Genomic DNA, 15,669 nt, shown 5'->3' on the forward strand with positions numbered 1-15,669 from the left:
CACTTTGGGCACAATTAAAATATAAGCATTGGAAGATCGAAGGTTTCTTTGTGGTTGATAAGATATTAAAAGCTCAGAGATATATGAAGGATATTGGCAGACTGGCAGATTGAATGATTGGCAGACATTGCATATGACTCGATATGAACCGCTTTTTTGTGTCCTGTACAGTATCAGGACTGTGTACATACTGAGCATCTCTTCAGGAAAACCCCATCGCTCTTGTCCTCATGTAGCCTCCATCATGACACATCACCCCCGACACACACACACACACACACACACATACACACACACTGTAGAATACCTTCAGTCTTTCAGACTTTTTTGTCTAAGTATAGTTTTCCAGCCTTGCTTATTATTTACAATATATATCTCTTCTTTGAAGTAACCTTCCTTGAAACATTTCACGTTGTCTGTGCCAATTTATTTTTTTTTGAAATCATGTTGCTAAGGGCCTCCGGAGTTGTCATAAAACATTTATTATTTATTGACATCATGTCATATCTCTGACTTCAGACTTCTATTTATAATCTGTTAATCATGACTATGGCTTGGCGGGAGACGAATAAGGACGTGCCCATGTTAACCACAGATGACTCTGCAGAACTTTGTCAATTATGAACTTATGAATGAGAACTTGGTAAAAAAAAGTAACACTGCAGCACTCTGCTGGAAACCAACAACACATCCTCTCTGAAACAGGACTCCCGAGTCATCATGAAACTGTTGGCATATAGTGTCTGTACTTGCTTAAACAAGATATAGACATGAAGCAAATACAAATGAGGTGAGAAAGGCAAGAAAAGAACAAACAGAAAACAGAAAATGTGTATTGTATTGAATTAAACCTACACCTGCAATAGCCTGATGCCAACAGTGTGAGATATTGCACTTAAATCAGAGTTACCTTCCATTGTTCAGGAGGGAGCTACATCTCCATTCAGAAACCTGCGGTGCCAACATGCAGCAGTAGCCTATTAATAATATTAGATATTGTTGGTTAATAAAGCTGAACAGACAAACCCATTTCCGTTGTGTGCACACACTTTACAGGATAGCCTACTAAATAGCCTGGGTACTCATGTACCTTCACTTTGAAATTCATTTAAATCATAAAGCCCAATGTTACCCTAAGTGGCTTACAATTAAAATGTAGGTTGCTTAAATGAGATGGGCAATAGACCAATGGATTAAAAAAAATTGCTTTAGCCTATTCTGTTATTGTTGTTGGCTTGCTGTAGGCTTATTGCAACCGCAGAAGGCGTTGATATTGTTGACATCACTAGCAGCAAATTATAAATTCTTGAGAGCAAGGCCGTATTCCTCAGATGCTGACCTGACAAGTAGACAAATTGGAGTGCCGTGCCTGGGACTTAAAAACAATGGATTTTACACACATTTTAATTTATGGACTGATGATCAATTTATCTTTCCGACTCAATGCAAAACCTTTGACAACAACACCACATAAGGTCGGTTTCCAATTATAGATGTATGAAAGGGAGTGGGAAATAATTGTGTTGCATGTTTTGAATTGTTTTCTGTTGTTTGTGCTGATTTAGCTTTGGCTGCTGCCTTACAAATTGAAAACTTAACAAAATGTCAATTTACGATTTGCTTTCAACATATTTGTAACATCGCAGCCATTCAGAACTCAGATGGCAAGAAATCGCACAGAGAGTGAGCCAGACCGCACACCAGAGGGCGAGAGGCTACATCTAGCCCAAAGTCTTCAGATGGACTCTCGAAACCACACTCAGAATGCAAAGTCAACCAAGATAAAAGATTCAACCAGCAAGAAGAAAAAAAATAACCCCAAGAGAACCTACACATCTGCAGGTGCCTGCTTTGGACACAAACTGGATAGGATCAGTGTTCAAAGTATGGGCTGTTAAAGATGGGCCGTAACAGAAGAGAAGGGCTCTCATGCTTGTCAAGTCCTTGACTGATATTGTTATTTCTTTGCTACTTACTTGCTGTGCATGATGTCTGTCAATATGTTATTCACAGTGATCTCTGAGGTTCTTGGGAATGTCCTATTGTAGAACCTTCAGGGGTCAAACATTTAAACATACAAACAAAACCAAAAAAAAAGAAAAATAAATATTTTGGTGATAATAAAATTATTATTATGGAGAACGTGCCAACATTTTAGTTTTTGGAATGCTGTATAGAACAAGAAAGACCAGAGAACCTTCATGGCACTTTTGTACCTTCATTTGAGTGTGTGTGTGTGTGTGTGTGTGTGTGTGTCAGTGGCGCCAGCAGAAAATTTTGCCAGGGGTGGCCAGGGGAGGCCATTGCAAATCTTGGGGTGGCACGCCAAAACGGGGGGTATTTAAATAAATAGTAATATATCACATATAATATATTATGGCAACATAAGAACAGTTTGGCTCCAAAACGCTATATTCCCCATTTTAATGCATTTTCATAATTCATTTTTTAAATTAAATTATTATTTTGTTTTCGGATCTGTAATTGTTATTTACTCAATCAAAACAACACAACTGCACTTTTATTTTTATTACATGAAAAACACAATTAAATAACATGACTTGATTACAAAAATGGATTTATAGCGTTTTGGAAAAGAGCTCTTCATATGCTAGGCTTTATCGTTTTCAAGACAGTGTAGCCTACCCATACATGGGAAAGTATGATGTGATCATGCTTGCATATATCTTAGATCAGCCTTTATATTAGGGAAAAATACTTTGTGTCTGCATCCATGCCACCTGAAGCATGCTGGTAGAAATATCTATTCAAAAGCACAGTTGATCTGTGCATGCCATGACCAACTTTCGATTCTTTGATTTGGAAAGCAAGTTTATTATTTTGGGCTGCTCTTCATATCCCCGTGTTCGGTAAGGTCTGCTGTTTATTTTGATATATGGTTTGCTATGTTTTGACCAAAGTGTTCGTGAGATATACCACCGAGAGTAATGGGTGTGGAGATAGACGAAGCACTGTGTGCACAAAGGAAATATGATTAAATGCCATGTATATCCAACGTAAATCACAACACCTAGCCGCTAATATCATGGGAAAGCTCAGGTTCTGCTCTTTCACGTGATATCTGTGTGATTTATGTGTGATAAGTACTCTGTGAGTAATTCAACAGAGAATAATGGGTGTGAATTTGGACACATTTTGCGTCCGTCAGCCACATAGCCAGGGGTGGCCAGAGCCTACTAAATTCTGATTTGAATGACAGCTAGCTGAACCAATAAGACAACACAATTGCTATTAGAATTAACTTAGCTTGGCTGTTAGCCTGGTCGGGACCAGGCTAGGTGCAGAGAATAAATCCCCATGGTAACTTATGTGCCATCTCTTTTGTGAAACCAAGTCAAGGCTAAATTCATCCAGGATAACCAAAAAATCCCAGCTTAATCGCTTATCTAGGTTTTGTGAAATAAAAACCTCTGGTGTGTGTGTGTCTGTAAACAGGGTTTTGTTTTTATTTGGGGGACAGGCTGCCGCCACTGCTTACATTGTACTCATGGGATGGAAAGCTAGCAGATTGTGAGTAGATATTTGCTGAATGTGACAAAAAATTGTATGGTCTTGGAACCACCTATGATCACGCACTGCACCTTTAAACCAAAGATCCTTGATTACTAGCTCCGCTTGAACCCTCTCTGTTTAAAGGTATCCAATTTTCCATTTTCCATCCATCCATTTTTTGGGCTTCTGAGCTCCTCATACAGTTGCAGAGTAGTAGCCTGACGAGCCAGACGAGCCAGACCCACATTAACATGTAGGGTCTGGACACTCACCGTTCGCAGTGCTCAGTCCGAGGGGCGGGATAATCAGTTGTCTTTCAAATTCCCTCTGCACGCAATAGGACAGCGGCAGCGCTATGAGTCCCATGCGTTTCCCACCAGTGGAGCTAGTTGGCTAGTTCAAACGTTTGCCAACTTAATAAAAGCTTAACTCGTGTCACACTGTTCGCCAACAGCAACATCCATCTTATTTGTTTTCAAGTAGCAGGGAATTCAAGCCAAACCGTTGCAACTCTGCCATCAATCATTATGTTAAAGCAACACCAAAGAGTTTTTTGTACCTTAAAATAATGTTTCCAAAATCGTTTCAGTGGTTCATCAACTCGTAACAGGGTGAACGGCACTTTCTGCATTCACTTCGCGGCCTTCTATCAGCTATAACCGCACTATGTAAGTTTGCCGGATCGGGTAGCGGATCTGTAGTTCGATGGAATGAGACATGAGAAACTACAAATTTGACTTGCATCTGATGTCGCAATACATCGTACTTTCATAAAATCATGCAACATATTCTACCTTGTCTGTGGACATTGTTATTTGCAAAGCCGGTGCTGGATAAACAAATAGTGCATGCGACAGAGGAAAAGTTCTTTGGTGTTGCTTTAAGCCCACCTAACGACTCTATACACGATTTCGTTGGCCCGGAGAAGTTTCGATATCTGGAGCTCACAAGCCAACGGAGAGTTGCTAGACTATAGCGGAGTAGGCCTATTTGTAACTAAAGTAGGCCTATCATTACACCGTTCCCCCTGGACACATTAGGCCTAAATCTACATGTGAATTTGTTCACAAACTGTCAAAGATAATCTCTGAAGAACATCATAGTTTGCCTGTTGTTAATTCTTCGCCTCCACAACAAAAGCATTTTCATTGTGTAGCCTACAGGAGGTAGCCTGGCGGGGCCATCCTATATCATTGAGATGTATAGTCTGGCATCGAATCATTCACCTCGCTTAATCCAAGGGGCGGGCAGAGAATTGTCTTTCAAACTGCCTAGGCATGCAATAGGCCAGCGCTACGACCATATCCGTATCCGGTAGGCAAAACGGCAAACACATCCTTCTTAGAAAGGAATGACTTAAGTGCATTGTGTTGCTCAACTTTCAAAGAAAAGCACAAGTCCAACTCCTCCAAAGTTGACGCCAACGCCGATTCAAACAACCGCTCTTCGTTCGCCATAGCCACCTTCCTTGTTGTTCACGTCACAGGACTGTCGTTATCCTGTTAAGCCCGCCTTAAGACTCTCTAACGAAATAGAGCGCTGTGATTGGAGAACATCCACGGTGTTAAGCCAATAGAAATTCCTATGGTTCGATACTAGACGTACAGGCTGAGCAAATTAATTTGCCGCCGCTAGGGTGCGTCTAGATTTCTAGGCTATACAGGAGGAACAAGCCACGAGAATTGGCCTAGGCCTATGCTATTTACAACGGCAGGGTAAAATATAAATGGCCTATGTATCGTGACTCTAGGGGGAGCTCTACAGTCGTCAAAAATGCCTGAAACGGCATAGGCCTAGTGTAGGTAGGCTACCTTTAAATAAATAGTTCATAGCGTCTACATTTAGTCTGCCTAACTTGAACTATTGGGGAAAATAGCCTTCGGCGCACATACTGTAGAAATAACAAAAATGTTGATGAAGCTACAGATTGACATCTGATTATAAACAGCCGCGACTGATATGCGGAAGAACAGTAGGCCTATGAAATGGCGCTGGACCAGACCAGACCAATGTGTTGCTGGCCCATCTGCCCCCGATAAATTATGCGGCCTGGGCCGTTGTGCGATTGAACTAGAAAAAGTCTGTTTTGCGGATCAAGGCCAAATCCTCTTGTATCATTTGGCATATTCGGACCATAGGGGTTTAGCCTACTACGAAGCAAAATTACTGGCTTACCCAGGTGACTCCGGGAGTTACAGCTCAGCAAAACAAATGTCACTAACCTAAAGACTAGCCAAAGCGTCCTTTTGGAGATCAGCGATTGGCCTACTTCCGAAATTAGGCAGAAACATCGCTTCGTAGTAGGCTATAGCTATCTCATACGCTCCAGACTGTTTTATAATGTAGGAAAAGTATACCGTCCTCAAACAATACCACATACTGTTGCTTTAAATTCTTCGGGGCGGTTCCACTGTCTCATCCCCTTCGATAGCTCAGTTGGTAGAGCGGAGGACTGTAGAGGTGTACTATGCTGCCATCCTTAGGTCGCTGGTTCGAATCCGGCTCGAAGGAGGAAATCTTTTTCTGCTTCCTAGAGCAGAGCATGTGGGCAGGCCTAAGAGGAGTTGTGAACTAAACCGTGTGGTAACACAGACGTTCAAAGCTTTTAGCCATTGAAAGATATCAGTACATTTTGTAATTTCAATTACTTTGTCTATTCAAATTACAAACAACGTTGGAAGTCTGGGCCGATATGACCAATGTAATTACTGAACTAATCAATAACTGGAACAATCACAAAACACTTCAAAATTGTTTTATGTTTCATTTTTTTATTTTTTTCTTGACTTACATATTTCAGTAACTTTTTTTAAATGTACAAACCCCTCTCAGGCATCATAATGAACACCACTGAAACAGCCCGACTATCTTACCTCTCTTGGAAGAGACATGATTAAAAAAAATACCAAGAGAAGAGGCAAGAAAGGGTAGTACATCTAGTGTACACACTGGTTGAACAGGTAGCAGCTACACTGCTGTTGACTTCAGGTCTGTTTCAGCCTCTCTGTAAGTTACAAAGGGGATGTCCAATGAAGGGGTGGGGTCTCCAAAGAGAACAGCACTTTACATAACACACTTAGAAAAGTCTACCTTAGTATATATTCCTTTTCACAAAGAAAAGACACTTACGTACATACAGAAATTCTGTACACAATGAATAATGAAGACAAAACAACACTTGGCCTCCTCTCACCATAACATGTATTTTGACAGGGAAACATAACATACAATAATTATATACAAAACATCCAAGGGACTAAAAATGGCAATAATGATGAAAATAGTTTTTTTATAAAGAAAAATTATGCAGAATAACAGAATATCATGAGAAATTAACAGGTATGTTTCAAAAGAAAACGTATGACGACAATAATTGTGCAGCTCATTCATGTATTTTGTACCTCATATAACAAGTAGACAGACACATTCATACACATTATCAAGTATAAATGCATGCATACTGACGATGCATGGACTCACTCGTGCATGTTCACATACTAAAGTATACACTCACACCAACTCATTCACACAAACTCTTGCCCGTACACCAGGTCACACTCCACATAGATCATGGTCATAGACCCAACTCAAGAGACTGGACAGGTAATAGGGTAATGGGAGCAACCAAAAACAAGTGGGGGGGGGGGGGGGGGGGATTGCATCATTAATATTCATATGGCACTAGAACATCACCCTCATGGGTAATACAAAAATTATAATGCCCGGTTATGTACTTTCAGCAAGGAGGGACGGGGGTTTCTTCTCAAGTGACTTATTTGAGGAAATACATTTTTGCTACAACTGCCCACACAGTGGTCTTGACCTGGATGATCCTACTGGTTGCTCCACACTTGACACCATATTCTGTTCAATCGGAAGTTCTTGCTAGCTTTTTTTGTCTTTTGTATTGTCTTATACCAGGGGCAGCAATCATTGATCACCTTATCACCTCCCCTTGACAAGCAAAAGAGGCTGTTAATTTACATGTCTCAACACAAAGACACAAATGGAGGCAGAGCCACCATCCACTCAAATAGGAAAAATTCGTATCCATGGCACAACACTTGGGTGTGGAGTGCCACCACAGTCCCAAAATATTGTGAGTACAAAAGTAAAAAGAACACATCATCATACATAACTGTACAAAAGTAATACATAAAAGTAATGTAAGTACATGATGTAACTAATGCATTGCATGATATTAAACAACAGAGATACTGAAGAAGGTATTTGTAGTAAAATGTACCTCTCCCACATGGAATGTTTTTGAGACACTTGAGGGCGCCAGAGAGTCAAAATTCGAACAAGCACTGAATACCAGCCATCACACCATAAGTATGTTGCACATACTCAAATCCAAGCCCCACATGCAAGCACTCCACCAAACAGCCTCAATATTTTGGGTTTTGCTAAGAAAGAAAAATTCCTATCCCCTAGGTTAGAAACTACATTCATAGACCACCTTTTATCATTCTTTTCATCTCCTTCATCTCCTCTCGGAGTTCCACTCCACCTCCCTCTCTGATCTGTCCTTTCTTTCTTCCTTCCATGTCCCATCTTTCCCCTGCTCAGGGAATCTTTTCTCCATCTGTTCTTTCCTTTCCTTTCCCTCTCACTCTAAAGCCTCTTTACTCACATCTCTGGGTTAGCATCAGTGTGTTAATTAATGTAATAATAATAATAATAATAATAATAATAATAATAATAATAATAATAATAAAAACAAATAGTATCTCTTTAATGCCAATGCTTTATGTACTTCATACCTAAGGTTTAGTCGGCGATACTGTCTGTACCTGGGAGCATCGCACACAGTATTAGCTTTTATAAGTCAGATTAAGTCATATTCACATTCTGCATGTAACTGCAGCAAGGGACTTCATTCCTCTCCGTCTCCATGTTCACTCTCACAGCCTGGCAGCCCTCCAGTGTCCCCCCCCCATGTCCTCTCTCCCCCATGTCCTCTCTCCCCCAGCATCTGAAGCTCTGGCAGGGTTTCTCTCCGGTGCTTCACCCTGCCCTCTCTCCCTCCGTTCCTCATCACTGCTGGATCTCGTCCTCTGTGATGCCCTGGGCTTTCAGCTCTTCCAAAACATTGTCCAGGTAGCCAGGGTCAGGGTACCCGTGGCCTGTGAGGTTGGAGCCAAACTCGGTCTTGTGGTGGACCTCGTTCCAGATGACGGTGTCGGACTCGCCAGTGGTGCTGGACGTGCCCACGGAGAAGATCAAACGCCGGTCCCATGCCACCAGCAGCAGCCGCAGCACCTGAGGAGGGGAGGGTGAGAATCACACATTGGGCACAGACAATACTACGCATCCAAAGCATTCTACATACTCTTAGTGGGATGGGAAATACCACACACTGGCTTTAGACCTAGGACCTAAGCCAGAGATTGCTGAAAGTTTCTTTTTTTCTTTTTGAGAAATGCATGGGCTATGAGAGGTAAAAAATATACTTTCTTTAAAAAACTCTGCACTACAGCGTAATGTAATGTGTAAAAAGTGCAATGATTTCATCACAGGTCTAGGGGTCTCAGGGCTCTGATTTGGACAAAATTCATGTAAAGGACTGAACATACCTTGCGCCCCTTCTCGCTGTCAGGGAGATAGCAGTGACGAGGGAAGCCTCTTGCGGTGAAAGGTTTGCCTGGGTTTGGGTGCTCAGGTCCCTAAAACACAACAGGGAACAGAATCAGTCAACACTGAAAATGTCCAAGAGGTAGAGGATGAGGGAGTCAATTACACACGAGAGCTCATCTCTTAGTTTGCACAACACTGTCAACAAACTGTCACTCACAGCTGTCTGTGCATACAATAGTACATAAATGTCTGAGATGCGTGTGATTTTACAGGGCCTGACCTGGATGCCTGGGGGGATGTTGTAGATGATGCGGATGGTCTTGCAGTCGGGGTGCCCTGGCAGGGAGTGCGGGATGACGTGGTACTCCATCTTGCCAGGCGGCTGGTTTCCCGTCTTCACCCCGTAAATGGTCTTACACGTTGGACACTGGAGGCTGCCATCTTTATTGCCATTGTTGTACATGGCCACCAGGCACTGGACGTGGTACTGGTGGCCACACTGGGCCAGACGGCCCACTGACTCCCCCCGAGAGATCCCCCCGACGCCGGGGCCTTTGTAGCCGGACGGACCCCCGAGAGCCTCCATACAGATGGTGCAGTCCTGTTGAAGGACAGGAGAGAACAGCCTTATTTCCCACGAACCTCATTAAAGTGTATTATAATGAGAATAAACTACAACAATGTGTCACCATAAACAACAACAAAACACAAGTTAATTAAAAAAAAAACTTCTATTTGACATAAACTATCAGGCCACATGACTATAAGCTGTTAAGATCCCTGAAACTACCTGCACATCAACTTTTGGATTCCCCTTTTGTGGTTGACCTTTGTGACCTTGTGACACCAGACATTAGTAAAGCAAAACTTTCTCACCTCCTCAGGGGTGTTCCGGACCTTCTGCAGGTAGCGCTTCACCACTTCCTCTGGGGTCTTGCCTGTGACATTGGAACAATGTCAACACACTGACAGATGGTGTACCGGTGTGTATGTAAAAAAATGTGGAGCATGCAGATATGTGTGAGGACAATGTGTGTGGTGTGTGTGTATGAGTGAGTGTGCGTGTGAGTGGGTGTGTTGGTGTATTTATGGTCGCTTAGCACCCACCCTTGCGAGCTTGCTTCTTGGTGGTCTTGCGGCAGCAGTGGCCGAGGCCAGGGATGGGCTTGATGTCGCTCTTACTGACGGGCGGCGGGTGCAGCACCAGCTTGGGCGGGCGCGTGAGGCACACAGGCAGAGCGGCGGCGCTCATCAGGATCCCTGTGATGCCCGCCAGCGCCGGGTGCACCGGGCTGGCGCCGTTCAGGTTCTTCACCGGCACCGTGGGCACCCTGCCAAAGCAAACAGACAGTCGTGTTACCAACATGCAGCATGGGACTCGCAGATTGGCTGGACTTGGAGATCAAGTTCAAGTGTATTGTCATGTACTCATAAAAGGATTTATCAGTAATACCATTTCTTGTGCTCAAGAGCCAGCTCAACTTTAAGGAATAAATTAAAGAGTATAAAAAAGGCATATTAATTGTGTGTGTGTGTGGTGGTGGTGGTGGTGGTGGGGGGGGGGGTGATGAAATAGTGTGTGTGTATTGGGGGTTGTAAGTCTCACAACCCATCCCACCTTCAGCCGAGGTAATATCAGGTCTATTATATTTTCAAGGGCAAAGTAGTACATTACAGCAGGTAGCAGTATGTCTGTGAGTAGAATCATGTGTGGTTAATGTGTCAGGGCTGTAGCCCATGCTGTGTGACACACATGAATTAGGTCTTAGTCTAAGCTTGGTCTGTGCCATCTCTTCTCGTGTCACCAGACGCTCATTCAGGCCCGCAAAGCCTTTCCACATTCAAGGATTCACCTCACATACACCTCCACGTGTATTCCACCATCAGGAGTTCCCACGTAGCCAACAAGCATTAGAGCAATCTTGTCAGGTGGCACCCAGGATAACCCGACCTATCTCGGTTTAAGTCCGATGTTTCTCACACACACACACACACACACACACACACACACACACACACACACACAGATATCCTGGCACATTGCCACCAAGGTGCTCAAGTGACACGTGTCCAAATGTCGCAGCCTTGACCTGTGATCTCTAATCTCTCTTCAGCCTCACTCCTGCCATCCTCTCCCTCCGTCCTGGTAGTGCCAATGCCAAATGTAGTACATCTTATGGACATGCAGAGACTGCCTGACCTCTGGCACTCGATCTGCTAACCACAGACAGACGAATCTTGGCTTGTCCTCTTAGACATTAAACCAGGATGCTTGGCACAAGCATTAATGTCAACTACTGAAGGGGGGAGATGTTCCTTGGTGGACTAGTTAAAGTGTTACTCCAGTGAAAATTGACCCCAGGGTGTTTTTCTGTATTAAAACACATCAAATAAGCCATGGAGACAGTATTTTTTGTTGATCAACCACTACAGAGCTTGCTCCGGTATACGCTATAGCCCCAAATCGCAAACAGTGGATTAGTTAAGGGCCATGAGAGAAACGCTTCCCACATAGCATTTAACCAGTAATATTGTTGAGAACCGCACCAAACCTCGTTAGTAGCTTGCTCAGGGTCCCTACACATAAAACAAAGCACCAACAACATAGTTAGCGAACCCAGAGTTTATTACAGAAGACTGTTAAGAACACTTACCAACTGTCCCCCTACCAGCTCCTCCAACCCCAGCATGAATAATAGATTAACCAAACGTGACAGTACAACAAATCCTTGCGATACTGGGTTCGTTTTATGTGTAGGGACCCTGAACGAGCTACTGACGAGGTTTGGTGCTGTTTTGAACAATATTGCTGGTTAAAAAAATTGGGAAGCGTTTCGGTCCTGGCCCTTAGCTAATACACTGTTTGCGATTTGAGGCTATAGCGTATACCGGAGCAAGCTCTATAGTGGTTGATCAACAAAAAATACTGTCTCCACGGCTTATTTCACGGTGTATTAATGCAGAAAAACACCCTGGGGTCAATTTTCGCTGGAGTTACACTTTAATGTAACACTGTGAAACAGGTATCAACTGTGGAAAAACTAAGAGTATTTATATTATTATTATTTCAAGGCACACTAGTCACCAAATGGAATATCTTACCTTCTAATCTTTCAGCTGTGTTGCTCAATGATTCTTGTTTACACACATACACAACACACACACACACACACACACACACACATCACACACATGACTCGGCTCAGCTCACAACTACAATGAACATTCATGTTTAGTTGTTTTTTCACTGTTTCATTTCTGCATTACCTCCTAACTCTAACTACTTCCTCTTCTTCTATTGCTTCTGACTACAAACCAACAAACAACCCACAACAATCTTCTTATCACAGTCAGACAGACTACCTAAGTGCTAGTCCGAGGTAATCTTAAAACAACACCGGCCATTGCAATCAGCTCTCCTCGAGGCACAAACCACAAATCATCTCAACCTTTCATCAATATTCCATGGCCACTCTCAGCACTGCTGTTTGTGCTCTGTGATGAGGCCTATTGGAGGTGTAATGAGTGATGTGAATGTTCCACAGAGGCTGTGGGTCAATACTCACTGGAATGGCCTGATGACTGTCATCTTTCCTCCTGGAGGCAATTCGGAGCGAAAAAAAAACCCAAAACAATTAAGGAGTTGAGATAAAATATGCCTCCAAAGACACCAGCCCTCACGCTGGGAAAAAAAACAGCTCAAGAATGGATTCCTTTGTGATCACTCGTTGTGTTAGTCACAAACAAACAGACAAGAAACTCTCCCGTTCTAGAGAGACCCAGGTATTCTTGGATTGCCTTGTCCTGTATTCTAGCACTCACACTAGTGTTTTATCTCTTTCTTTCCTTCGCTATGGAGATTCCCTGCTGTTGTGTCTCAGTGAGCTCCTCTCTGGTGGTGACTTCACGATGATGTGTTTACCAGTGCGTCTGGTCAGTCTCTTATACCTCTAATCCACCTGCTGACCTACCTTACAGCAGTGACGCTTCGCACCTGCCTGGGATTACCTACACATCATATGTTCATGTGACGAACGCTGCCAACACTTGGACCCACTTTAGGCTTCACGTTCATTTAGACTTAGCCCTATTCAATGAACTTATCAAAGATCGAGGAAAATCTATTTAAAGATGTTGTGAAAAAGACAGACCATCTGACAAGATACTGACAACATCTGTGCGACAAAGGAGACCAACTGAGTCTTTAAACATCAATGGTCAAATACCTCACAAGAGCTCCACATCTTTTTATCACCCTGCTTTTTAAAAGGGAATTATACGTTTCAGTGAATCTCCTCAAAAGCCTTTTAACAGAGAAAAAAAACAGAACAGACAGCGTGAGCCAACAAAGTAGTGAAGCAGTGACTTTTAAGACACAATTAGACAAATTGTTGAGTTATGTTCAAGCCCCTGACCCAGTGGCTAGTGTCTGACTCTCTATAGTGGGGTCACAGTTATATCCCCCCGAAAAGGGTTTTTGTGATGCCCGTGACCAGTTAAACAACAGGGCAGAATTCAGTCTGCATTTGCACTCGGCCTAACTGGAGTAGGGGAGGGGGTAAATGGATTAGATATTGAGCCAACAACAGAGATTATAGGGATAATCATCATTACAGCATGCTGGGGATGTAATGGAAAACAATTTCATTAATACTCTGATGCCACATTGACGTTTTTTTTTTATAGTCTGTCGGAAAGGGAAAGAGAGAAACTACCCAGCTGATACTTTGGCCCTAACTGGTATTATGAATTAAAAGTAGGGCACTGGATGACGTTTGTTTATGTTTAATAGGTTTCTTGCCATGCACTTTCCCCCAAAGCAACTTGCATTATATTTGAACTAAAGACCAAACAAAACACACCAGAGAGGTAGCTCACCCCTCCATTCAGTGCTCCCCAACAAACTCCACGCAGTATTTTTTCATTGTTTGGGGGAAAGGCTGTCTCCACTTTGTTTGTTTCCAGTTCAGAGTCAGGGCCTTTTTGACAGTGTTCTGTTCTCAGAGAATGCATGTGTGAGTGTATGTCTATTCTTAGGTTGAGGACCTTATTTTTAATCACAGAGATTAAAGAGAACCTTTACCTTGCCCGAATGGGGAAACAGAACCTAGAAACACTTGAATAGGTCCATTTACATGAATCAGCACAACTCCAGCTTACTCTATAATTACCCAACTCCAACCGAACCAAGACCAAGGCCAACCATCTGTCATGTAAGGCTGTGAAAGGACAGCTTCCTGTGAGAGGGAACCAGCAGGGAGGCTAACAGAGTGAGGGCTTAATCAACTGTATTAATACCCAGCTAATCTAATGCGCAACTGTGTTAGCAGCACGGCGATGGGATAGGGCCAGACACTAGTGGCAGACTGGAGAATGTTAAGTCATGTTTGATACACTGCTAATCCAGACAGCATTAACATACTTCTCAGATGCCCCACTGACAGATAGACAGACACTACAGGTTACAGGTGCAGCACCTTTTTCCTATCAAGGGACATTCAAATGTGTAATGTGGCCCTGAGGTCTCATGTCCCCACTAATATAGACTCATTCTGAATAGACTTTTTATTAAAATATACATCAACATTAACCACATTACGGGAGCAAGGTTAAGGACAACTTAACCAAATAAAAGTAAAAAACACTCTGGTTATGTAGTATCTGAACAACCCATTTGGAAGAGTTTCTGTGTAACTTTGGCACATTACCTGCTCTCTGTTATGAATGACACTCATTAGTGAATGAGCAGCAGCTGATGAGCTGTCACATGTGACCCCTGACATGTAGGTTTGTTATCTGTTAATGGACTCAGAGCTCAAGCATATGGTTGAACAGTACGATGGCAAAACCCCTAATCCAACACGTGCACACCATGGATCTTCACATACACAAATACACGCAGTAAACCGGTGAGATTACCCCTGAGTCAAGTAAAACCTCATTCATTACTCACTCACTGATCTTGGCAAGCGTCATAGGTTCCTCAATTTTATATTGCAACATGCTAAATTAGCACTACAGCACGAGCCCTGAAGTGTTCAACTATATCAACTCTTGGTTTGTAGCTGCCGTTATACCTCTCTAACTATATCAACTCTTGGTTTGTAGCTGCCGTTATACCTCAACCATCCACTGCATTGCCTGATAATAACATAAATGTTATCACATAAATGTTATATACCCTCTACTACATGGAAAACTATTTAAAAGAACACACACAAAAACTCTAACCAACACAATTATGGCATTTCATTTAAACCAAAAAACAAGCCATTAGTTAGCTCACCATGCCCATTTCGACAGGCGAAATCTCCCACATCCTAATTTCCCAAGCACTTAACACAATTGTTTTTTCTAAGCCATTATTATCTTTGAGATCTTAGATCTTCATGATCTTTGATATTGTCTTTTGTTCTTTCTTTCTTCCTTTCAGCTGGGTTCTCACCTACCTTGGCACCTCCACTGATAATTGCTGTTAATTAAGTAATTATTTCCCCTTCTTGCAGTGAAGTGAAAAATTTCAATTTCACAGGGTGGGACACACATCACACCTCACTGCACTTGTTACATGTCTTG

At 42.7% G+C, this 15,669-nt stretch overlaps 1 protein-coding gene and 1 non-coding gene across 3 annotated transcripts in view; one reads left to right on the plus strand and one right to left on the minus strand.

Annotated features, from left to right (window-relative positions):
* The first annotated feature begins 5,934 nt into the window (after nucleotides 1-5,934).
* Nucleotides 5,935-6,024, plus strand: trnay-gua (transfer RNA tyrosine (anticodon GUA)). The gene is given in 2 exon segments: nucleotides 5,935-5,971; nucleotides 5,989-6,024. It is a non-coding gene; the product is annotated as a tRNA-Tyr (tRNA).
* Nucleotides 6,025-8,450: 2,426 nt separating this feature from the next.
* dtx4b (deltex 4, E3 ubiquitin ligase b) overlaps nucleotides 8,451-15,669 on the minus strand; it is a 27,129-nt gene continuing 19,910 nt past the window's right edge. For both annotated transcript variants that reach the window (XM_076293847.1, XM_076293846.1), the window contains exons 4-8: nucleotides 10,201-10,424; nucleotides 9,970-10,031; nucleotides 9,374-9,694; nucleotides 9,093-9,182; nucleotides 8,451-8,778 (exon numbers count right to left, since the gene is read on the minus strand). In XM_076293847.1, coding sequence (XP_076149962.1) covers nucleotides 8,554-8,778; nucleotides 9,093-9,182; nucleotides 9,374-9,694; nucleotides 9,970-10,031; nucleotides 10,201-10,424 — 922 coding nt within the window. In that variant the 3' untranslated portion in view covers nucleotides 8,451-8,553. The remainder of the gene's footprint in view (nucleotides 8,779-9,092; nucleotides 9,183-9,373; nucleotides 9,695-9,969; nucleotides 10,032-10,200; nucleotides 10,425-15,669) is intronic.

This window comes from Alosa pseudoharengus, unplaced genomic scaffold, assembly GCF_046254945.1.
Source record: "Alosa pseudoharengus isolate Yale_2024_CS ecotype anadromous, Long Island Sound unplaced genomic scaffold, YU_APseudo_1.1 YU_APseudo_1.1_scf_2, whole genome shotgun sequence".
NCBI classification, from domain to species: domain Eukaryota; kingdom Metazoa; phylum Chordata; class Actinopteri; order Clupeiformes; family Clupeidae; genus Alosa; species Alosa pseudoharengus.